Source organism: Chelmon rostratus, chromosome 6, assembly GCF_017976325.1.
Source record: "Chelmon rostratus isolate fCheRos1 chromosome 6, fCheRos1.pri, whole genome shotgun sequence".
In the NCBI taxonomy this organism is placed as follows: Eukaryota; Metazoa; Chordata; class Actinopteri; order Chaetodontiformes; family Chaetodontidae; genus Chelmon; species Chelmon rostratus.
In genome coordinates, this window is record NC_055663.1 from 28,551,208 (window position 1) to 28,576,948 (window position 25,741).

At 44.8% G+C, this 25,741-nt stretch overlaps 2 protein-coding genes across 2 annotated transcripts; both read left to right on the top strand.

The window, feature by feature from the left end:
* Nucleotides 1-59: 59 nt before the first annotated feature.
* Nucleotides 60-8,285, top strand: cln6b (CLN6 transmembrane ER protein b). Its single transcript, XM_041939617.1, has 8 exons — nt 60-163; nt 2,129-2,249; nt 3,819-3,917; nt 4,012-4,200; nt 5,041-5,096; nt 5,690-5,812; nt 7,752-7,880; nt 8,096-8,285. Exons 1-8 carry the CDS (start codon nt 60-62, stop codon nt 8,283-8,285), a joined length of 1,011 nt encoding a protein of 336 aa, XP_041795551.1.
* Nucleotides 8,286-9,586: 1,301 nt separating this feature from the next.
* On the top strand, nt 9,587-24,457 carry calml4b (calmodulin-like 4b). The gene is made up of 5 exons (XM_041939618.1): nt 9,587-9,688; nt 11,024-11,054; nt 12,216-12,356; nt 22,485-22,673; nt 24,360-24,457. Exons 1-5 carry the CDS (start codon nt 9,587-9,589, stop codon nt 24,455-24,457), a joined length of 561 nt encoding a protein of 186 aa, XP_041795552.1.
* Nucleotides 24,458-25,741: the final 1,284 nt, after the last annotated feature.

Genomic DNA, 25,741 nt, shown 5'->3' on the forward strand with positions numbered 1-25,741 from the left:
GTCAGCCAGACAATCAGCAAAACTAAAAATCAGGCAGAGAAAAACGTTGACAAGCAACTATGATGATGAAGTCTGGAACTGAGGAAGACAAGACCACCTGTAAACGGGAAGTGGATCACAAGGATTATAAGTCCAGAAGAACTGATTGGATGATTGAGAACAGGTGATAAGAGAAACTGGTGGGAAACTGAACAATGACAGGAAGTACAACATACGGGAATGCACAAGGAAAACTACTACAAAATAAAACAGGAGATGCAGTAACGGACGTCATCACGTCTTCATTCTTCCCTCATGTGTCCCAGTTTTCTTTCAGTCACATTAAAACAGGTTTTGCATCAGCACAGATCTTTAGAGGGAAGCTAACAGGGAGCAGACACTTCTAACTGTGCTCACCTGAAACCAGATTAATGCTGTCTAATAAAAAGTTGGGCAGAGGTTTATACAGATTAGAGGCTTATCTGCTGGCAGATCAGCCTGCAGTTTAATTCCTGACAGATCTATCATGGAATAATTCAGTTCTGCTTCAGTCTGAGGGAAACTGTGAGGAACTCTTTTTTCAGCTTCAGACGAGGCAGTGGACCTGGTTGGCTCTCATTGACCCTTTGTGGTATCAGCTGGTGATACTGTAGCCGTTAAATCAGTCTTCAATCGACAGAATCTTCGGCGATCTGCAGAAGAGACATGCAGCCATCCATCCAGAAGAGACGCAGCTCAGCTCTGCATGCAGCAGCCTTCACGTGCAGGTCGGTCAAATTCAGTTTTCAGCATCGGTCCCACCTTTAATCACTGATTCCCGTCGTCTCTGATTAGTCACACAGCTTCATGCTCACAGACCTCACAGATCCTGGTTCTGCTAAAACACCCAAACCAGGAAAGCTGCTCGGAGCTCAACTCAGATCACATCTGTTTGAGTTTCTTCACGTTACTCAGATGAGCCAAAGCTCCAGAGTTCATCCCTAAAGTCTGCACGAGACAACAAAGAAGTGCTGGAAATGAAAAAGAAAAGGCAAAGTATGGCGAAGTCTGAGGTGGAAACGCTGTTTGGATTAAAGTGAACGGTGACGGGAGAATCGCCTCCACCTGCTGGTTGTGAATCAGCGTCATGCAGCAGGATGGAGACAAACATGATTTTCTGGGACTTCAGTGAAAGTTTGTGCTGCGTTTGGATGGAAATCCGTCAGATGCAGAAAATCTCATTCATCTCATCAGACTGGTTCATTATTTTTAACATGTTATTTGTATTTCATTGAATTTGTTGATTGTATTTTTATTATTAGAGGTTGAGCTTTGATCAGCTCAGGCCTGGAAAACTCTTCCTGCTGGTATTTTCTCACTCTCTTTTTAAAAACGTGAACTGAGACACTCCAAACAAACACTGTTCAAGCACTTGTACTGTAAACATGTTGTAGAATGAAGTCTATATCTATATCTGATATATAATCTTTAAAAACTTTAAAGTTTACAGACTTTTTTCTGCTGGTTTGAAACTTTTCTCATGTCCGTGTGTCTATAAAAAGAAAAAAAGAGTCCTGCTGCTGTGGATTAAGGCCTGTCGATGTCAGAGGGGCGAACCTGATTCATCATCTCTGTCCTCTGTCCTCTGTCCTCTGTCCTGCTGGATGTGTGACAGATGAACAGATGAGATTAGAGCTGCAGGAAATCCACTATGACAGAGTTTGAGGGTTTTGGAGGGAGATCATGCGTCAGGTCTGGACTGTCACTGGTCCAGGACTGTTCAGTACTCTGTGCTGCATTTCCACAACAGCCATTGGATGATTGTGATAAAATGTGGATCAGACGTTCACGTTCCTTCAGGATGAGTTGAAATAACTTTATTGATCCTCTGCCTGTTCATCTAGCGCCACCATCAGGTCAACATTTGAATGTTTTTGAATTTGAACCTTTTTATTTCAGCATCATTTTGGTTTCTTTTTTGCAGTCGCTGGTCTGAGACAAATCCCATCATCATCACAGGATTTAAGCTCTCCTTCACCACTAAATGCATCCAGAAGGCAGTCACGGTCGCTGATCACATAATTAGCTGCAGCTTTAGTAAGCCAGGTGCCAGTCCAGGTGAATAAAGCATCTTTGTGCACATGAATCTGTGTGTTTCTGTGTTCTGCAGCCGGTCGGCCGGTTCTGCAGAGATGGAGGTGGTTCTGCCGAAGCCTCTGTTCCACCTGGACCTCTGGCTCTGCTTCACCGTACAGAACTGGATCCTGGATGTGGGCCGACCTGTCGCCATGGTAACAGGATGATAAGTGGTGCTGCTGGATAAATTTCTTTTTTTCTGAGTGGACTAAAAAGACAGAAGCAACAATATTTATTTTTTCTGAGAGTTGATCACTACCTTATCAGCTGCTGTTCTGGTCTTTACTGGTGAAATGTTACTGTTGTCTTCCTGGTGTCCCTTTAAAACCACCTCATTCAGTAAACCTGAACATAATGAACAAATGAAATGCTCTTCTGGAATGATGAGGCTGGCATTTAAACTGAAGAAATATTATCTTTTAAAGGCGTTATATGGAATAATATATTTTATTGAGTTGTATACTTACATTATTTTAAATGTTTCCAACAATGGAAAAACAGAAGTTAAAGGTGTGTTTCATTTGGTCACCTGTCCCCTGCACACCCTGAAATAGGTAACTAGCCCTGTTGTTTTTTCCCACCTGGATTCTGTGAAGACCCGCCCCTTCTCTGCCTCTGATTGGCTGAACCGTCTGCAGCTCAAACTCTAAACTTTAGACCGTGACGTTTTACATACCCTCCAGCCTCAGTCTGCTTAGGAAGGGCTCTGTGGTCAAGTTAGCAATCATAAATCTACAATGTCCAGTTAGCAACATCCTGAAATAAAGCCTAAAATAAAGCTTAGATAGATAGATAGATAGATAGATAGATAGATAGATAGATAGATAAGACTTTATTAATCTCACAATGGAGAAATTTAGTCTTAAAGAAGGAGGGGTGGGGCGCAAACAGCAAACGGAGGTGCAAATAAGAACAATAAGAACAATAAAGGTGCAAATAAGAATTAAAGGATGAAATGTGACAATAAATTACAACTGTGCAAACCACAAAAAGAATTTCAGAAATTAAATTTTTTTTTAAAAAAAAAGAAGCTTGTTGAGAACAATAATGAACAGGTGGTTAATGTCTCAAATGGTTGCAGTTTGGTTGACGCACCAAAATACTTAATTTTAAAGGAAAACATTGTGGTTTGGATTAAGATGTTATTTACATACGTTAGTTACATACATTAAATTTTGTAACTTAAGTTATGCACATCTCATAAACTACATACCTTTGTTAAAAAGAAGTCAATGTTCACATGAACTCCATCCAATGACCCCAACCTCCTCCACAGGTGGACTTTCCTCACCCTTTATTCTACGTCACCTGACTTCAACAGCACATCAAAACATTACAGTAGAGGGACGCCTGCAGAAAGGATGCTGCAGGAGATCCTACAGCCACACAGTTTGAAGCGCAGGGCCAAGCTGCCATATGTGATGCTTTGGGAGTAAGAAATGGCCGTCAGCTGATCAAGCAGCCAGCCAACCAGAGGCAGAGTAGGATGGGAGGGAAATTAAGACAGCAAGCTGCTCTATTGCTCACTATTGTTTCATCAGCAATGATGCTGTTTAGCAATGAAGAAAACAACTCCCATGATCCCACGGGACTTCATGTTGTCATCAAATGGTGTCTTTTGTTACTGTTTGGATTCAGAGACCTCTAGAGGCAGTAATGACACACTGCATGTTTAAAGGAGGAAGAAAACATTAAATCCATGTTTAATCTAAATCCTTTTGCAGCTGGTCGTCCCAGCAGGCTGGTTTCCTCTGAACCGTCCAGGTGCTGCAGAATACCTCCACATACTGTACAACATCAGCACGCCGCTTGTGCTGCTCAAAGTAAGCGAGACACAACACGTCGCTGCCACACTCAACATTAACTCGTATAAATACAACTTTCATTCAGATCACAGTCAAACATCTGTCCTCGCAGATGCTCGAACGCAGTCCCAGGACGCTGCCCCGCCTCGCCGTGCGCCTCGGCATCATCTCTGTCGTCATGGGAACCAGCCTCCACCTGGTGGCCGACTCCATCACCCGGCGGCTCCTGCTGATTGGCTACCAGCTGCACCTGTCGGTCAGAGAGAATCCAATCATGAAGAAGCTGAACCCGTCCTCCCTGGTGGGTGGGTGACTGAAGAAAATCAGTCTGCAACTGTTCCAATAATTGATTAACTGTTAAAGTCACGTCAGATGTGAGAGTTCAGGCTGTTGCTGGCTTCACATACAGTCATTTCATATCTTTGCATTCAGGCAGCTGAAGACGTCACCTTGTTCTGCAGGATAGTCTGAGGGTCATTTTTTATGTTTTATAGACCAAACTAATAGAGAAAACATTTGTCACATCAATCAATACTGAAAGTGAAAAGAAGAGAACAATAAACAAGTCAGACAAAAATATTCTTTATGCATTAGGGCCAAACAAACTTTTTAAACTTTTTTTTAAATAAAGCATTTGACAGAAAACAGCAATTAAATCTTTTCAGAAACAGGAGGCTGAGATATGCATGAAATGTGATGCAGAAGAAAGAAATGTGCTTTAGATATATTTTTAATGTGATATTGGATCTAAGTGCAAATGTTATCACATCTACAGAAAGGATCTTAAGTTATTATTGAAAGCAGGTTCAGGGTTTGCCTTGATGTTATTACATTCAGTGGATGATTGTGTTTCCATCCACATGAAGTCAGGAAAGAAATCCCATTGAAATGAATTTACAGTCATTTACAACAACAAATGTGTTTCTGTTTTTTGGCCATGTGGGACATTAACAAGGCAAAGTGAATGTGTGGTTCCTGTAACGACACGTGAGGAATAAGAACAGTACACCAACAAAAAGAGAAACGCAGGAAAACCAGCAAAAAGCCTCTTTGATGCAGGATTTCTTTTTTAATTGAGACACAGTACAGGAAGTGTTCAGTGTCTGTGATGAAGGCTGATGAACAGTGTTTCATTCTGCAGGTCGACGCCTTCGAGCTCCTGTTTTACTATGACGACACTCTTGGTCATCTGATGTGGTAAGAACACCCCAAAATATTCTCATTGGTCGGTTCTGTTACACAAGCAGAGACTTTCATCAGCCGCAGTCCACGTCCTGTAACTAGTCCCAGATGATTCCTCTGCCCTGCTAGCACTGCTAGCCACTTCTCCAAAAACATCAAAGCAAGTTTTGAAGAGGCATTACTTCAATGAGCTGATCATTAATTAAAAACTTTTATTCAAAAATCCCCAAAAAGTTTAATTTTTCTTACATTAAAAGTAAATCTCGGGCTTCGCCTGGTAAATGTCATCCTCCATTAAATGTAGGATGCAAGAACACTTCAGGACGTTTGGATCTTACTGGGCTAAACAAAGCTAAATGAGGCTACATTAGGCTACACAAGGCTAAACGAGGCTACAAAAGGCTAGAGGAGGCTACACAAGGCTAACTGCGGCTGAACAAGCCTACATGAGGCTACACAAGGCTAAACAAGGCTAAATGAGGCTACACGAGGCTAAATGAGGCTTAACGAGGCTATGCCTGATGATGTTTCACAAGTCTATAAGAACAGACAGCGCAGACTGACAAAGGCCCTCCAGGAATCAGCTGTGACTATTCTTCTTCCTCCAGGTACGGTCCTCTCTTCTTCGTCCTCTTCCTCTTCTTCAGTGGTTGTTTCAGTCACAGGAAACAGGAGGGAAAGATGCCACCGGCAGCATGGATGCTACTGGTCCCCAGCAGCACCTACTACTGGTCAGACTGCTTTACTACAACATCACACATCACACCTCTGTGTGTTCGATGCCTGTTTATTGATTCACTGGGATAGTTGCCTTGGTAACACCTCCTCCTCCTGGGGTCAATATTCAAATACATACAGTCAACAATGTTTGCACTTAGTTAGCACTGATGTTAAAATTACACCAGACACCAGACCGCACACACAGTAACAGTTAGAAGAATCTGAATCAGCTGACAGGAACAAAACAATAATAGTCTCAGTTCATCTAAACATATTAGATAGCTTATCGTCCAGCCTGCTGCTGTATTGTTGCTGATGTCTGACTGTTGTCCCACCAGGTAACATCTGACCTGAACCTGATGAACAGTACACCTGAGGCTGCGTGTGTGTGTGTGTGTGTGTGCCTCCAGGTGTAAGTAATAATTGATCAGGTAGTTCTCAGGTGTTGCTGACTAATTACTTTACTGGATGAGGACAGCACTTAAGGATGAATGCAGAATTCAAGAACCGTGTCTGCGGTTTTCTCTGTTTTTTTTTTTTTTTTAAATATAAAAAATTAGATTAGATCAGACTTTATTGATCTCACAATGGAGAAATTCAAATGGGGTGCAAACAGCAAATGGAGGTGATAATAAGAACAACAGGAACAAAAAGGTGCAAAATAAGAACAATAAGGGTGCTAATAAGAACAATAGGACGAACAAGAACAAGGTGCAAATAAGCAACAATGGAGCAAAAAAAAAAAAAAAAAAATTACAACTGTAAGAGTTTAAGTGACTTTTGCCCTGCAGGAGTGGATCTGGATGTTTATAATCAGAGAAGAATAGAGGTTATTGCACATAATAGCTCTACATTGGATTGTACAGTCTGACAGGAGGAATGAATGACCTGCGGTAGCGCTACAATAGGAAGAACAAGAACAATAGAGGTGCAATTAAGAACAAACGGAGCAATAAATTACAACTGTGAAAGTTTAAGTGACTTTTGCCCTGCAGGAGTGGATTTGGATGTTTGGATATTTCCAAAGATATTTCTCTCACATTTCTGCTGAGCAAAGTTCCAAAATAAAACGTCTTTTGCACTCATTGTCTTTTCCAGCCACTATGTTTAGATGTCTTATGTGATAAGAGCATCTTTGAAGGTTAGTTAATTTAAACACAAGATACTTGTGCTCAAAAAGGAGGATTCATTCTCAGTGAAGAACCTCTGGGGGTCATCAGGTGGATACCTCCCTTCAACGGTGTTTCGCCTACTTAGTCCCACGACTATTGTCCCAGAGACACCCCCCCTAGTGCCAGTTCACACTGCTCCTACACACTGCCATGTTCAACTGACCCAGGCCTGTTTAGGAGATTCTCCAGGTAGTGGCCAGTACCGATGCTACCATTTAGCTAATGCTAATGCTAATGCTAACCGCTAAGAAGAACAGAAGAGGACAATACAGTTCCGATGCTACTATTTAGCTAATGCTAATGCTAATGCTAACGGCTAACTTAAATGACATTATTAGTCATTTTCATCTTTGGCACATAGAGGCTGTTAAGACCCGTCTTGGCTGAGACACAACATGAAAAAGACTCATCTTCTGGACTTTGCTGATCTGTGCGAACGCGCCGCAGGAAACAGATTAAATTTTTAAATATAGAAACAGGCCTGAAGATCTGAGAGCCAAATAATTAAATGTGATGATGTGGGATAAACAAACATTTTACACAAACAGTTAAGTAAGAGACAAAACTGATTTCAGCACAGTTTCGTCATTTCTACACTGACTTTATGGTTTGAATGTTGTGTTTCTGAAAAAGATGAATTTTGATTGGTTGTTGGTTGGCAGAGTTAGCATCATAGCTACCTGGGTGTTGTTCATGATTTGTTGAAAACACAGCAGGGATTGAACCTGTGACTCTCTGGGCACAGGTGACCCCTGACCCTCCCTGTTTCTCCCAGCAGGTACCTGATAACTGAGGGACAGACCTTCATCCTCTTCATCTTCACCTTCTTCGCCATGACCGCCACAGTGATGCACCAGAGGAGGCGGGGCATGGTTCCCGACAGCAACGGCGTCTTTATGCTCTACAGGTACGAGTGAACGCTGGCCGAATATAAATCTGCTCCACAGTGGTGACTGAGTTCACCCGCAGCTCCAAAAGCTGACCTCACATTTACCCAGAAACCTTCAGGTGATGTGACGGGTGGAGCAGGTGAAGTCCAGGTTTTGGGATTCATTTCCTGTGTGGAACGAATCCTCCAGCATGAAAACACGTTTCGTGACAGTTGAAGCTCTCTGGTTGTAGTTTCTCTGCAGCTCTGTTCCTGGTGGCGGTCTGGGTGGTCTGTCTGTGGAACGACGGCGTCCTGAGGAAGAGGCATCCCGGGCTGATCTACGTCCCGCAGCCTCGCGCCGTGTACACACTCCACCTCCACAACACACACACACAAACTGCTTCGACTTCCTCCTCCAACACACTCGACGTGTCCCTGTAGTGTGACAGGTGGAGACGCGGCCCCTGTTCTGCAGCCACAGAGGCTGCAGGTGGAGACGCAGGTGGAGACACAGCCTCTGATCTGCAGCCACAGAGGCCGCAGGTGGAGACGCAGCCCCTGTTGTGCAGCCACAGAGGCTGCAGGTGGAGACGCAGCCCCTGTTGTGCAGCCACAGAGGCTGCAGGTGGAGACGCGGCCCCTGTTCTGCAGCCACAGAGGTGTGAAGGGACCAGAAATGGATCTGCACTCTTCTGTCAGTGACTTTCAGACTCACAGACGGCGTCCTGCTGTCTTGCGCTGCTGCACTGACACCACGCTCTCAGCCATGACATTGTTGGAAACTGATTTGTGTGCTCCATAAAAACGAGCGAAGAAGAATGGCGAGAAGAAGTCCCAGTTCATCTCTGGGACTGAGACTTCCTGTCCACCTGGACTGTCACTATCAAACATGGAGGACGTGAGAGAAGAAGAAGGCTGGAGGGACAGAAAGACTTCGTCCTGAAGGAGGAAATCACACCGAAGGCTGACAAACGTGTGCATGTACATACATAGTTTCTTTTTCACCACATTTTAGATTTTATTGTTGTTGTTGTTGTCATACTGTTAGTATTTATTCATGTATCCCCCTCTTCTCCTTCCTCCTCTTCCTCGGACGCACCAGCACATCTGCTCTCGCACTTCCAAACAAACACAAATGTGAGATATGTGAACGTGTTAGCTAACAGGAGCTGAGGAAGAGTCTCCACCACCTGTTTGTTACTGTGCTGTGCTGCTGTTTGTGAGTGTGATTATGTTCCACCTGTGAGTTCCTTTGTGATGACTGCCTGAACACAGAACAGAGAACATGTGTCTACGTCTGAAAAGGGGATTAATAAAGCTTCAAAGTCAGAGATCATTCCTTGAATCTCACCTGTTACCTGCAGCACCACGCCCACAGCGACGCCCCTTCTTGGTAAACTGCTGATCTCAGGGCAGATGTCACCGATCGAAATGCTTTTTACGCTTTATTAAAACATGAAACTTCAACATAAGACCACCACTGAAAGAAACGGTAATATTTCTGAGCAGCATTTGAAGAGCTCATCCTCTGACCTTTACCTGCACCACAGGTAGACTGCTCTAATACTGTGTTAAAGCCACATGTTCAGTTTACTTTAACGTTAATGAATCGTGTGCAGGTCTGAATGAAACCGACTGATCCTCTGTCACGTTCCCTCCTTCTGTGTCCTGCTGATGTTCCGGTTGTCTCTCTTCACGGTTGATGAAGATGCTTTTATTGAGGAGGCGTGTGAGACGCTCACATGCTGGAACAGCCGATCCAGCTGTGCAGCGTCTGCGCCTCGATGAAGCCCAGAGACACATGTCTCCACCCGCAGCAGCAGAGAACAGAGCTTCATGCTGCAGTGAGGAGGACGTTTGATTAGTTCGCAAAGGAGGACACACAGTTTCTCAGCAGGCAAGGCCATAACAGTCCTCTCGTCTCCGGTAACCTTCCTGTCCTGTAACTGTCCTCTCGTCTACTGTAACCGTCCTCTCCTGTAACTGTCCTCTCGTCTACTGTAACCGTCCTCTCCTGTAACTGTCCTCTCGTCTCCGATAACCTTCCTGTCCTGTAACCGTCCTCTCGTCTCCTGTAACTGTCCCCTCCTGTAACCATCCTCTACTGTAACTGTCCTCTCCTGTAACCGTCCTCTCCTGTAACTGTCCTCTACTGTAACCGTCCTCTCGTCTCCTGTAACCGTCCTCTCCTGTAACTGTCCTCTCGTCTCCGGTAACCGTCCTCTCGACTTCTGTAACCGTCCTCTACTGCAACTGTCCTCTACTGTAACTGTCCTCTCCTGTAACCGTCCTCTACTGTAACCGTCCTCTACTGTAACTGTCCTCTCATCTGCTATAACCTTCCTCTCCCGTAACCGTCCTCTACTGCAACCGTCCTCTCGACTTCTGTAACCGTCCTCTACTGCAACTGTCCTCTACTGCAACCGTCCTCTCGTCTCCTGTAACTGTTCTCTCGTCTCCTGCAACCGTCCTATCGTCTCCTGTAACCGTCCTCTACCGTAACCGTCCTCTACTGCAACCGTCCTCTCGTCTCCTGTAACCGTCCTCTACTGCAACCGTCCTATCGTCTCCTGTAACTGTCCTCTACCGTAACCACCCTCTACTGTAACCGTCCTCTCGTCTTCTGTAACCATCCTCTACTGTAACTGTCCTCTACTGTAACTGTCCTCTACTGTAACTGTCCTCTCCTCTCCTGCAACCGTCCTCTACTGTAACTGTCCTCTCCTGTAACTGTCCTATCGTCTCTTGTAACCGTCCTCTACTGTAACTGTCCTCTCGTCTCCTGTAACCGTCCTCTCTCAAAGCCTACAATACCCACAATGCAACTCCAGTGACGTCACTTGAGGACATTTATCAGACATGACACAGCTTCCTGTGAGACACTGAAGGCTTCATACAGGTGTGAACACAACATGGCACATTGAGCTGTGACAGCAGAGGGACGGATGTGTCCTGTACCTGTCCTGCCCCTCAGTGCCGCCCCTCCACATGGAGTCCCAGGGAGGATCCTCCATTAGTTCCTCATCTTACACCGGCCCGGATCAGTTTCCTGAGCTGAGTAACCGAGTTCAGACCAGCAGCCACAATGGTGAGATCACGACTCTGAAGCTTCATGCTGTCGTCCAGATTTCATCTGATGTTCACTCTTCACTCATGCTGTTTTCATCCTTTCATCGCAGGCCAAGTTCCTGACCCAGGATCAGATTAATGGTAAGACTCTCATACGTTACACATTTCTGCTTCGTTGGTGGAATAAAAACTTTTATTCATGACATTTCTTTTAGCATTGAGGTCTTCTTTGTCAGAGCTTTTTGAGTTGATTTGTCCTCGGCAGACAAACGCAGCAGCAGTTTTCTGTGTGCTGCTTCAGGACAAAGCAGCACTTGTTCCCGTGAGCTGAGCAGATCTGAGATCTGCCGGCCGACTGATCACATACAAAGATCCTCTATGTGAACACACTTTTCAGCCTAATGAGGAGACATTGCGCTCAGATTCCAGCCTCTGTTTGGAAGGACAGGCGAGCTCTCCACACGGACTGTTTACCTCCATGCATCCAAAACATGCTCACGTGTGATTGGTCGATATCATTCGGACAAAACTTGTTACAGATCTTACAGATCTTACAGATATCTGTTTCTACTGATTAGCTGTCAATCGATCGATGATTGATCTTGTCTTTTGTCAGGTCGTGTGCAGCACCTTTCATCTGAACTACTGCTGCTGGAAACGCTGAATCAGATTTACTGGAAGCTGTGTGTGTGCGTGTGTGTGTGTGTGTATGTGTGTGCGTGCGTGTGTGTGTGTCTTTAGTCCCTTGTTTCTTTCTCTCTGGTGTCTCCTTCAGTCTTATGGTTCTAACTGGGCTTCATAAAGAATTCTCTAGAAACTGGTTCAGACCTTTGATGCTGCGTTTCTCCCTGAAGCTCAGTGTCACAGCAGCAAGTAACCAAGAACGAAGACGAACAAATAATCCTCCCTGTGTGTGTGTGTGTGTGTGTGTGTGTGTGTGTGTGTGTGTGTGTGTGTGTGCCTCTCCCTGTGTGTGTGTGCCTGTGTGTGTGTGTGTGTGTGTGTGTGTGTGCCTCTCCCTGTGTGTGTGTGTGTGTGTGTGCCTCTCCCTGTGTGTGTGTGTGTGTGTGTGTGTGTGTGCGTGTGTGTGTGTGCCTCTCCCTGTGTGTGTGTCTGTGTGTGTGTGTGTGTGCGCCTCTCCCTGTGGTGTGTGTGTGTGTGCGCGCCTCTCCCTGTGGTGTGTGTGTGTGTGCCTCTCTCTGTGGTGTGTGTGTGTGTGTGTGTGTGTGTGTGTGTGTGTGTGTGTGTGTGCCTCTCCCTGTGGTGTGTGTGTGTGTGTGTGTGTGTGTGTGTGTGTTGCAGAGTTTAAGGAGTGTTTCTCTCTGTACGACCGTCAGCGGAAAGGGAAGATTGAAGCCCAGGAGCTGATCACAGTGATGCGATGCCTTGGGTCAAATCCCACCCCCTCCGAGGTCCACCGACACCTGCTGAGCCACAACATAGGTACCTGTCTCACCTGTCCGCCCACCTGTCTGCGGTCCTGTGTGTTTCCATCCACAGCTGTGGAACATGTTTGAATGAGTGACGTTCTAGCAGGAAACACACTGAAGAAGTATTCAGGATACGACACGTGTCTGTGTGACAGCGCCCTCTAGTGTCTGAGTCAAATATAAAAGGACATCGGATGATGTTGTTACACAGTGACAGAGTCCACAGAGGGAGGAGGACATGAGGACGGACAGACAGAACATCAGACCACCAGAGACCGCTGTTCACTGGACCAAGTGTTATTACTGTAACCATGACAACGAAGCTCCCCTAACCGTAACTGAGCAGTCATTTTACAACAGTCGTTAACCAGACATCTTGAGATTATTATCCTCATCACCATCATCTTATTTTCAAACAGTGATTTTAACGGATCAATTAAAATCTTTGATTTTTATAAACCAGGTACAATCCTGATTCCAAAAAAGACTTGTAGTAACATCCTTTAACCCGTCATGTGTTCACAAAGTGTTGAACCTCACTCCATCCTCGCTGTGAACCACTGAGCCTTTCCAGGATGATTCATACCCAAGCATGATGCCGCTGCTGCCGCCGCCGCTGCTGCTGCACTCAAGTTGTCCCCCTCACTTCTATTTCAGCTCTGTTCCATCATCGTCTCAGTGTCTGCGCACTCGCTGTCGTTCTTCATCATCGTTACAGCAACACAGGGACGTTCATGTTAAAGGATGAGTGACGCTCACATGCACACACCAGTATTCTGATATAACTGTTTACATGGCTCATAGAAACAGCACGCTCCCGTTGGGTTTTCTGAATTAGGTCTTATTTCCATTTAGTTAATTTAAACACAAGATACTTGTGCTCAAAAAGAGGATTCATTCTCAGTGAAGAACCTTGGAGCTCTAATCTGCCTCTATACCTGCCAAAGAGCAGTGATTCCTAACACGTCTCTGGGGGTCATCAGGTGGAAACCTCCCTTCAACAGTGTTTCGCCTACTTAGTCCCACTACACCTCCAGGAGGTTAGGCAGTGAACTCCGGCGTCCCAGAGTCACCCCCCCTAGTGCCAGTTCACACTGCTCCTACACAATCCAAACAGCACCGCCACGTTCAACTGACCCAGAGATGCTCCAGGTAGTGGCCAGTACCGATGCTACCATTTAACTATTGCTAATGCTACTGCTAACCGCTAGGAAGAACAGAAGAAGACAATACAGTTCCGATGCTACCATTTAGCTAATGTTATGTGCTAACCGCTACCTGCTAAGAGGAACAGAAGAAGACAATAACGCTAGATTCACCTATACTGTTAATGTTAATTGCTAGCTACCAATACTAACTGCTAAGATACTATCATACTCTCACCGCTTTAGCTATTGTTAGCTGCTACAATGCTACCACAGGCCTAGATGCCACATGTAACTGCCGATTGCCACACTACCATCATCTACCCCTGCCTCTCACCAACTGCACCAAGAAAAAAGCAGGGTGGGAATACAAACCCTGGTTCGGGTAGGGGATAGAAAATAAAGAGGTAGAGTCAAAAGATGAAAGTAGGGATTGGATACAGACCCTTGTTCGGGTAGGGGGTGGAAAATTTAGAAGGTGCTGAAGGTGGAGGCCTAAACCACAGACTAGATTTAACAGCCTCTTCTAACATTTCCTTCAAGAAGCAGCAAACCCTACCATTTCCTTCAGAAAGCAAACAGAGCAGGAAAACAAACCCTAACATTTCCTTCAAGAAGCAGACAAAACAGGAAAACAACCAAAAAGATCAAAAAACAAGCCAACTCTGTGTCTTACCACGCAAACTCACCTGAACAGGCCGCATGGTCCCAAAGAGAGACTCTAGCTGGCCACACCCCCCACCTTATCTAAACTTCCTGGTTCTCTTCCTATTGGCAGAGCGAGAAGATGGGGCGGGGAAAGCAGAGCAGAGGAGAGGTGTCTTGTTCAGACTTTAACCTCTTCTCTTGCCGGGTTAGGCATGCATGTCCTCTGCCTGCCCCCCCACTGTCCCTATTTCACCCCCCAACTACTATTATTTCTCCTGATCCATATCCACTGACTAGACCTAGCAGCCTCATCTGACATCTCCCTCACTGTCTTTCTTAAATTTTGCCCATGCACTCCCAGCTCCCTCAACAGTGAAACAGCTGACCCTGCAACAAAACCTCTACATCCCACTTCAACCGGACAGACCCTGGTCTTCCATCCCCTCTGCTCAGATTCTGTCTTTAAATCTGCATACTTAGTCTTCTTCCTTTCATAAGCTGCCTCCACTGAATTTTCCCAAGGGACTGTTAACTCAATAAAATACACAGTCTTTTTACTCATGGACCATAAGACAATGTCTGGCCTCAGATTACTATAAACTATTTCCTGGGGCACAACTAGCTGTCCTCCCAAGTCGACCTGCATTTGCCAATCATCAGCCCCTACCAGGCAGCCACCTCCCTGCTTTCTCCCTGACTTAGCAGCTCTATTTTTCTCCCCCTCTCGAACAAACTGCACATCTAACCTCTCCTTTCTAGAACTTCCAGAATTCACCTGCTTCCTTCTCTCCTCAATGCCTGCAGCTAAGCTTCTCAGCACCTGATTATGCCGCCATGTATACCGGCCTTGTGATAAGCTAATTCTACAACCTGACAAAATGTGCTTTAAACTTGCTGTACCTGAGCAGAGTGGGCACGATTGATCGCCCTGTACCCAGAGACTTAGGTTCTGCGGGGTTGGCAACACATCGTATGTCGCCCCTATCAGAAATTTAATACGGCCTTCCTCCATATTCCACAGGTCCCTCCAACTAAGTTTCCTCTTCTCAACACCTTCCCAATTCAACCATTGTCCCTGTTTGGCTTGACCAACTGCTTTTGCCCCTCTTAACAACTCCTCCTGCCTACGCACCTGTTCCACTACAAGCTTTCTTTTCTCCTTTAGACCTGCTTTATTCCACACTGGTTTGCCTGGGCCAAGCCCCAAGCCTCCCCGGCCAAATTGAACATTTCCTACTATTTCTGCATGCCTAAGAGCTGCCTCTGCCTCCTGCACTGCTGCCCTTGGGTTCCATTTCCTCCCCCCAGAAGGATTCGGAACCACATTGCTAACTAACATGTCCTTACTCCCAGATAATAAAAGTTCTGTCCTAACCTTAGTGCATTTAAACTCCTCTGTTAGACTGGATACTGGCAGCTGAAGCATTCCTTTCCCATACAAAGCTACATTGCTTAAGCACCTGGGAGCACCCAACCATTTTCTAATATAAGAGCTAACTAGCCTTTCCATTCTCTCTGCTACAGATAATGGGACTTCATATACTGACATTGGCCACATTAACCTAGGATACAAGCCAAACTGCAAGCACCACAACCTCAGTTTTCCTGGGAGCCCTGATTTATCTATTCTCTCCAGCCCTTCTGCAACATCCTTTCTAAATTGCACAACCTGTTCAACATCATTCAGGTCCACATTGTACCACCGTCCTAGACTCTTAACTGCTTTCTCCCTAATTGTTGGGATTTCCTCACCATCTATAGCAAACTTTCTATCACTTACTTTCCCTCTGTATATTGAAATACTCCTTGACTTACTAGGCTTAATCTTCATACTAGCCCACTTGAGATTCTGATTGACTTTATCTAACAACCTCCTTGTACATGGCACTGTTGAAGTTAGCAGTGTCATATCATCCATATAAGCCCTAATTGGTGGAAGACGCATTCCATTCTGCCGTCTCTCTCCACCTACGACCCACTTGGAAGCCCTAATAATTACCTCCATAGCCATTGTGAAAGCTAGCGGGGACACTGTACATCCTGCCATAATACCAACCTCCAATCTTTGCCAGCCTGTTGTGAGCTCTGCGATACTTGCACACAGTCTGATGTCTTGGAAATATGCTTTCACCAAGTTAACAACTATCTCCGGCACTTTAAAGTAGTCAAAGGAACTCCAAATAAGGTTATGTGGCACTGACCCAAACGCATTAGCCAGATCTAAAAATACAACATTCAAGTCTCTTTTCTCCCTCTTAGCTGTCTGAATCTGATGCCAAATCATGCTAGTATGCTCTAAGCATCCCGCAAATCCTGGTATCCCTGCTTTTTGCACTGTCGTATCTATCATACCATTCCTTTCTAAGTATTTAGCCAGCCTCTGTGCTACGATACTAAAGAAAATCTTTCCCTCAACATTTAGGAGAGAAATCATCCGAAACTGGCTAAGGTCCGATGACTCCTTCTCCTTAGGGATGAAGACACCTCCTGCCCTGCGCCATGCTCTTGGAATACTTTGTTTCTCCCAAACTATTCTCAGGTATCTCCATAGTGTCCTTAAGATGCCAGGTGCACTCTTATAGACACGGTAGGGGACTCCATTAGGCCCTGGGGCCGAAGAAGCCTTTGCACGCCTAACCACCTCCACCACTTCTCTCCACCTAGGTGGGCTCACATCCATCTCCTGCTCCACTTCCCCTAATGGTGGCATGTCAGGTGGAAGACCTATGTTCCTATTCTCCTTTGAATCTGAATACGTCGACTTCAAATACTGTTCAATCTCTGATTTCGTTGCCTTAAGTTGCCCTCCTTTTTCTTGATTAAACAAGCCTTTCACAAAATTAAAGGGGTTCCTAAAAAATGCTGACCTTGCACGTTCCTTCTTCTTTCTCTTCTCCCTAAGGTGTTCTGCCCTTCTGAGTACTGCTAACCTGCTTCTCAGTTCATCCTGCAACACCTTTATTCCCTCCCTTTCTTCTTCTGTCGCCTTCCTCCACTGCTTTCTTAACTGCCTCCTTTCCTTTACTAACTTCTCTATTTCTCTTTGCCGCCTAGACTTGCCGACCTGCACCCTCTCGCCTTTCCTTTTGACAAGCACCCCAAATCTCTCTCGACCATAGGAGTAGATCACATCTCCAATTTTATCCAATTTCTCCACTACATCTCCTCTAAGCCTGCTTAATATGACTGATAAATCTCTATCAACTGCCTCCCACTCTTTGCTATCATTAGCCCTCGGCCACTTAACTCTAGCTTTCTGCTCCATGCTTCTCTCCTTGGCTGGTCTGTTGCCCTCAACACCAACTGCATCCCCTCTCCGTACCTCCTCCTCTCCAGGGATAGTGTTACTGATATCCTGCGAACTGTGGTTTTCTACCTGTCGCTGGACTTCATCCGACTGATTCGACTGACTTCTCAAGAAATACTGGTCGATGCGGCCACTCTGCCCTTCCACCGCTAAACACTTCCTCCTTCCCTGATGAGTTCTAAGGCCTCGGATTGATGTTATTTTCTGCCAGCCACATGGGCAAACTTGAAGCTTCTTATCCTCTGCTGCACAACTTTTGCTCTCCTTAGTTGCCTTCCCTGTCACCTGAGTACTGCTACCTCTGGCCCTAAGAGATGGGTCCGTGCCCCCATCCCTCACTGAGTCATGTATCCAAGGCATAGTCATATCCGTTATCCTGTTCGTTACCATGCAATCCACCTGTGAGTCATCTTCCACCCCTGCTCTCGCTGACTCTTGGGGTATTTTCCTTATATTGGTTGTAGCTAAGTCTGGTTGTAGCAAGGCTAAGGCTTGCCACTGCTGCCATGGGTTGCTAGCCCATACCAGCACCTGTGGGGTCTTTTCCCTCCTGTCAGCTGTCTTTCCAAGCAGTCACATGGTCTTTCCCATGTTGTCAGCTGCTCTATTCACAACAGTCACTAGCCAAGCTAGTTGTGAGTTAATTTAAACACAAGATACTTGTGCTCAAAAAGAGGATTCATTCTCAGTGAAGAACCTTGGAGCTCTAATCTGCCTCTATACCTGCCAAAGAGCAGTGATTCCTAACACGTCTCTGGGGGTCATCAGGTGGAAACCTCCCTTCAACAGTGTTTCGCCTACTTAGTCCCACTACACCTCCAGGAGGTTAGGCAGTGAACTCCGGCGTCCCAGAGTCACCCCCCCTAGTGCCAGTTCACACTGCTCCTACACAATCCAAACAGCACCGCCACGTTCAACTGACCCAGAGATGCTCCAGGTAGTGGCCAGCACCGATGCTACCATTTAACTATTGCTAATGCTACTGCTAACCGCTAGGAAGAACAGAAGAAGACAATACAGTTCCGATGCTACCATTTAGCTAATGTTATGTGCTAACCGCTACCTGCTAAGAGGAACAGAAGAAGACAATAACGCTAGATTCACCTATACTGTTAATGTTAATTGCTAGCTACCAATACTAACTGCTAAGATACTATCATACTCTCACCGCTTTAGCTATTGTTAGCTGCTACAATGCTACCACAGGCCTAGATGCCACATGTAACTGCCGATTGCCACACTACCATCATCTACCCCTGCCTCTCACCAACTGCACCAAGAAAAAGCAGGGTTGGGAATACAAACCCTGGTTCGGGTAGGGGATAGAAAATAAAGAGGTAGAGTCAAAAGATGAAAGTAGGGATTGGATACAGACCCTTGTTCGGGTAGGGGGTGGAAAATTTAGAAGGTGCTGAAGGTGGAGGCCTAAACCACAGACTAGATTTGACAGCCTCTTCTAACATTTCCTTCAAGAAGCAGCAAACCCTACCATTTCCTTCAGAAAGCAAACAGAGCAGGAAAACAAACCCTAACATTTCCTTCAAGAAGCAGACAAAACAGGAAAACAACCAAAAAGATCAAAAAACAAGCCAACTCTGTGTCTTACCACGCAAACTCACCTGAACAGGCCGCATGGTCCCAAAGAGAGACTCTAGCTGGCCACACCCCCACCTTATCTAAACTTCCTGGTTCTCTTCCTATTGGCAGAGCGAGAAGAGGGCGGGGAAAGCAGAGCAGAGGAGAGGTGTCTTGTTCAGACTTTAACCTCTTCTCTTGCCGGGTTAGGCATGCATGTCCTCTGCCTGCCCCCCCACTGTCCCTATTTCACCCCCCAACTACTATTATTTCTCCTGATCCATATCCACTGACTAGACCTAGCAGCCTCATCTGACATCTCCCTCACTGTCTTTCTTAAATTTTGCCCATGCACTCCCAGCTCCCTCAACAGTGAAACAGCTGACCCTGCAACAAAACCTCTACATCCCACTTCAACCGGACAGACCCTGGTCTTCCATCCCCTCTGCTCAGATTCTGTCTTTAAATCTGCATACTTAGTCTTCTTCCTTTCATAAGCTGCCTCCACTGAATTTTCCCAAGGGACTGTTAACTCAATAAAATACACAGTCTTTTTACTCATGGACCATAAGACAATGTCTGGCCTCAGATTACTATAAACTATTTCCTGGGGCACAACTAGCTGTCCTCCCAAGTCGACCTGCATTTGCCAATCATCAGCCCCTACCAGGCAGCCACCTCCCTGCTTTCTCCCTGACTTAGCAGCTCTATTTTTCTCCCCCTCTCGAACAAACTGCACATCTAACCTCTCCTTTCTAGAACTTCCAGAATTCACCTGCTTCCTTCTCTCCTCAATGCCTGCAGCTAAGCTTCTCAGCACCTGATTATGCCGCCATGTATACCGGCCTTGTGATAAGCTAATTCTACAACCTGACAAAATGTGCTTTAAACTTGCTGTACCTGAGCAGAGTGGGCACGATTGATCGCCCTGTACCCAGAGACTTAGGTTCTGCGGGGTTGGCAACACATCGTATGTCGCCCCTATCAGAAATTTAATACGGCCTTCCTCCATATTCCACAGGTCCCTCCAACTAAGTTTCCTCTTCTCAACACCTTCCCAATTCAACCATTGTCCCTGTTTGGCTTGACCAACTGCTTTTGCCCCTCTTAACAACTCCTCCTGCCTACGCACCTGTTCCACTACAAGCTTTCTTTTCTCCTTTAGACCTGCTTTATTCCACACTGGTTTGCCTGGGCCAAGCCCCAAGCCTCCCCGGCCAAATTGAACATTTCCTACTATTTCTGCATGCCTAAGAGCTGCCTCTGCCTCCTGCACTGCTGCCCTTGGGTTCCATTTCCTCCCCCCAGAAGGATTCGGAACCACATTGCTAACTAACATGTCCTTACTCCCAGATAATAAAAGTTCTGTCCTAACCTTAGTGCATTTAAACTCCTCTGTTAGACTGGATACTGGCAGCTGAAGCATTCCTTTCCCATACAAAGCTACATTGCTTAAGCACCTGGGAGCACCCAACCATTTTCTAATATAAGAGCTAACTAGCCTTTCCATTCTCTCTGCTACAGATAATGGGACTTCATATACTGACATTGGCCACATTAACCTAGGATACAAGCCAAACTGCAAGCACCACAACCTCAGTTTTCCTGGGAGCCCTGATTTATCTATTCTCTCCAGCCCTTCTGCAACATCCTTTCTAAATTGCACAACCTGTTCAACATCATTCAGGTCCACATTGTACCACCGTCCTAGACTCTTAACTGCTTTCTCCCTAATTGTTGGGATTTCCTCACCATCTATAGCAAACTTTCTATCACTTACTTTCCCTCTGTATATTGAAATACTCCTTGACTTACTAGGCTTAATCTTCATACTAGCCCACTTGAGATTCTGATTGACTTTATCTAACAACCTCCTTGTACATGGCACTGTTGAAGTTAGCAGTGTCATATCATCCATATAAGCCCTAATTGGTGGAAGACGCATTCCATTCTGCCGTCTCTCTCCACCTACGACCCACTTGGAAGCCCTAATAATTACCTCCATAGCCATTGTGAAAGCTAGCGGGGACACTGTACATCCTGCCATAATACCAACCTCCAATCTTTGCCAGCCTGTTGTGAGCTCTGCGATACTTGCACACAGTCTGATGTCTTGGAAATATGCTTTCACCAAGTTAACAACTATCTCCGGCACTTTAAAGTAGTCAAAGGAACTCCAAATAAGGTTATGTGGCACTGACCCAAACGCATTAGCCAGATCTAAAAATACAACATTCAAGTCTCTTTTCTCCCTCTTAGCTGTCTGAATCTGATGCCAAATCATGCTAGTATGCTCTAAGCATCCCGCAAATCCTGGTATCCCTGCTTTTTGCACTGTCGTATCTATCATACCATTCCTTTCTAAGTATTTAGCCAGCCTCTGTGCTACGATACTAAAGAAAATCTTTCCCTCAACATTTAGGAGAGAAATCATCCGAAACTGGCTAAGGTCCGATGACTCCTTCTCCTTAGGGATGAAGACACCTCCTGCCCTGCGCCATGCTCTTGGAATACTTTGTTTCTCCCAAACTATTCTCAGGTATCTCCATAGTGTCCTTAAGATGCCAGGTGCACTCTTATAGACACGGTAGGGGACTCCATTAGGCCCTGGGGCCGAAGAAGCCTTTGCACGCCTAACCACCTCCACCACTTATATATATATTATATTTATCTATAAAATACAACATATATATTCAGGCTTTAGGAGCGTTCAGCATATGCGTCTGCAGGTTGTGACACCTGGCCTCTTACCTGTCAACTCATTCCTGTTAGTTTAATCACATTCTGAACGGCTGCAGGAGGATTAGAGGAATATTCACTTTCATGATTCATGTAAACAGCTGAGTAGGAATATTATCTCTGTCGGATTGAGGACAAAAAACAGAATATTTTGTGCAAGTAAAAATCATAGTACTTAGTTTTACACAGTTTTGTCTTTGTTGTTTTTAAAAAACAACCTGAGGAAATTTGTTGGGGACTATTTTTAACGGCGGATTAATCCACATTTGCTGCTGTAATGAGTATTCAGGGCTTGAAGTGGAGTCTGAATTTGATGAGGAGTGAGAGAAATGAAAAAAAAGTTCATAAAGTTTTCCGTTGACAGCAGCGATATATATGATTTTATGTTCATTACGGTTTTAATATTTCTGTCTGTATACACAGAGGCTACAGATATTTGACTTTCTCTTTTGTTATCTCTGAGTGAGACGTATTTAAGCACATCTGTATGTACCAACTCTTATTAAATCCCACATTTTCCACCCATAGTTTATTCAACGTGTTTAAACTGTCAGCAGCTTATCAAACAGCACCGTTCTTTACATTCGGTTTTACAGCTTTACTGTTTGAACGACTTATTTCATGTGCTCATTTCTCCTGCACAGATCAATAAAGTTTCCTCTTATCTGTTCATCTGGGACAATACAGATGATTGGTCCTGTCTAGTAAAATAGGTCTCTTCCTGCAGATTGGGATGGAGAGCTGGACTTCTCCACCCTCCTGAGCATCATGCACCGGCAGCTCCAGCAGGAGGCGCCGGAGGAGGAGATCCTGGAGGCCATGAGGATGGCCGACAAGGAGCAGAAAGGCTTCATCCTGGTGTCGGAGCTGAGAGCCAAACTGACCGGGCTGGGAGAGAAGCTGAGTGATCGAGAGGGTGAGAGCAGCGGAAGCTCAGTGTTTCCCTTTCAAAATAAGATTAACGTTGTGATGCTGTTCTTCTGCTTCATTTGAAGCCTGTTGGACAAACAAACTTTAAGAGAATCCCAATCTGGCGGGGATTGTTAAAATAAGAAAAGATGAGATAAGATAAGATAAGATAGACTTTATTAATCCACAGTAGGGGATTTTTATGGTACTACAGCAGCAGGTAATAACAGTTGGGAAAGAAAATAGCAACAGAAATAGAGGATTTCAAAAAACAAAACCCCAAATAAAAGCTGACCATATATATGTACATATTATACAAGGGACTATGTAAAAGAAAAATATGTTGAAAAAATATATAAAAAATAAATATATTGCCACAAGAACTATGGAAAAATTGGCATAAAAATATACTGCAGATTTTACACAAATTGCACATGGTGAGATAAAGTGACTACATCATGAAAGCTATTGCACAGTAATACACACACGTATATATATATGGGTCCATTGTCTGTTATGTGGATTTATCTTTATTAGTGGCACGATATAGCTCTATAGCTCTTTGAGCTATAGAGCCATTATAGCTCTGTTAGCACCATTAGCTCTGTTAGCGTTAGCGCCATTGGCTGTTAGCTCCGCTAGTGTTAGCTCTGTTAGCATTAGCTCCATTAGCTCTGTTAGTGCTGTTAGCGTTAGCGCCGTTAGCTCTGTTAGTAAAAGGAAACTTTGGATGATAATAGAGATGGTTCATTTCCATTAAATTCATTCATGTTTATTGATTCAGTTAATAAGACCAGCAGCCCCCCTCTCACATTCCTCATAATAGACGGTATGGATGGTTTATACCATATTGGATGGTTTATATGGTTTATACCATATTCTCTTGTCCAGACAACAGTAAAAAGCAAATCACTAGTCTCACCAGTTGTACATCTGTAGGAACGCACGATCCACCGAATCTAGTGACAAAAAAAGACCAGAAACACACAAGAAAACACTACAACAAAGGAAAGCGGTTGGAGCTGCTGTAACTAGCTGCCACTAGTGTGGCGCCATCTTGAGTATAGGTGTTGTTAATGCAGATGAGTTGAAAAAGGAGAGAAAAGAAATTTAATTTTAATTTAATTTAAATAAAGACGAATAAAGAACAGTGACATTTAATGAGATCAAGTTTGACTCCAGTCAGATGGGAAAAACTCAACGCAGTGAGAAAATATTTCAGCTTCTTTCAAGATGTTTGTAGACGTGAACGTGTGTGTGTTTGACCTCAGGTGAAGGTGAGCTGGAGCAATGCTGGAAATACATGAGGTCATCAAACACACAGTGATAAAGGTGTGACTTTGACAGGTGCAACAAGTAACAGTAACTGAACATTTGTGGTAAACGTGTCCTGCTAGCACGGTTAGCTCCAGCACTATCTGGGCACAAAATCCCCCCTCGTGAACAAACAAGATAACGACACTCTGTCTTCACCCTGGAAAGAGTTTCCAAACAGTCCTAAAACTGTTTGTGTGGACACGACGCCAAAACAGGATGATGAAGAAGAAGAAGCCATGTTTTGATGAATGTGTGTTCGAGGCATCAGATGTTTCAGGTTTTTGACATTCATACCAGAAAACAACGTGATGCATGTGAAATGTTCACAGCTTCACTGAGCAGGCATTGATTGACAGCTGTGTCGCTCTGTTTTCAGTGGACGAGCTGCTGAAGGAGGCGGGTGTCGGAGCTGATGGGCGGGTCCATTGCGAGCAGTTCGCTAAAGCGGTGACTCGCTCGTCTGCAAAGCGCTGACGTCAAACAACAGCAAGATGTTTGGTTTTATGACATGAACTGAGAGAATTACTGTATGTTCTATGCGTTTAGTCATGTTTGTACCTTAAAAAGTCATGACATCACTTCCTGTCGAGCCTCTGTAAGTCAGACAGAACAAACCGGCTCCACAGTAGCTGATTTTAACAAAGCCAAACAACGTCTGAGCTACCTGCAACTAAGAATATCAAAACCAGAAGAGCACGCGTGTTGATCTGCTCCTTCTTTGATTGGTCCTCCGTCTCGAAGCCTTTTGTTCTTTAGAAGAGAAACGTTTGAATAAACAAAGCAGAAATCTAACCTCTGTGTTGCTTGTCCAGTATCTTTCCATGTTGTTCCTATACTTTTTATCTGTTGCCTAAGTTCATATCTAAGAGCCCCGAAAGAACCTTCACAGGTTTTTGTGTTAAAATAACTCACTTAGCTTAACTTCTCTTGATTAGCTGCAGCTGAAAACGTCTCATTTGAACGGACTGAATCAGTGGTTTTTCAGCCTGAAGCCTGTTTTTGTTTAATCTGGTGTGAAATCGAGAACGCAGAGGATTTGTCCTGTTACCTTATTCTTTGTGTAGCACGTGAGAACAGAAAGCATCACAGCTTCAGACCAAAGAGTCAATTAAACGGCCTCTTCAAGCGTTTAACCTCGATATCATCATGCACTGTAGCACGTTTCACATCAGCCACTTCACAGGAGATCATTATTTTACCACCTTCAGGCCTATCAGCATTTCTAAGATGCAATTTCCCGACAGTTTCAGAAACACTTTGCAAACATCTTTTCTTTCTGCATGATGAAATATTTACTCTGTAAACACAGTTTGGAACATTTTATGAAGGGGAAGATTATGCGCTGTGAACCATCCTGTCATTTCCTGTTAGCAGAGCTTCATGCTGTGGTGACGATACAAACACTGGAGCCTTCCTGCACTAATTCACAGTGACACATCTTATGGTTTTCTGTAAACCCCCCAGGACAACGTGGATTACGGTCTTTCTGTCCCGGTCCTCTGGAGCGGGTTTGAACGTGTTTATGAGGACGCTGATGATGGATGATGAAACCGTCTGGGGCAGCTGCCTCTTCATCGACCTGTGCTGCTTCATTACCTCATTACACTGAGTTCATCCACTCAGCCAGACTGTACGCTGCATTTGTCTTCACAGTCAGTCTGAATGAACTTGTCTCATGATGAAGACACAGGAGGGACCCTTTCACAGAACCATGTAGATTTACTTACTGAGTCACATTAATATTGTTGGAGCAGCACA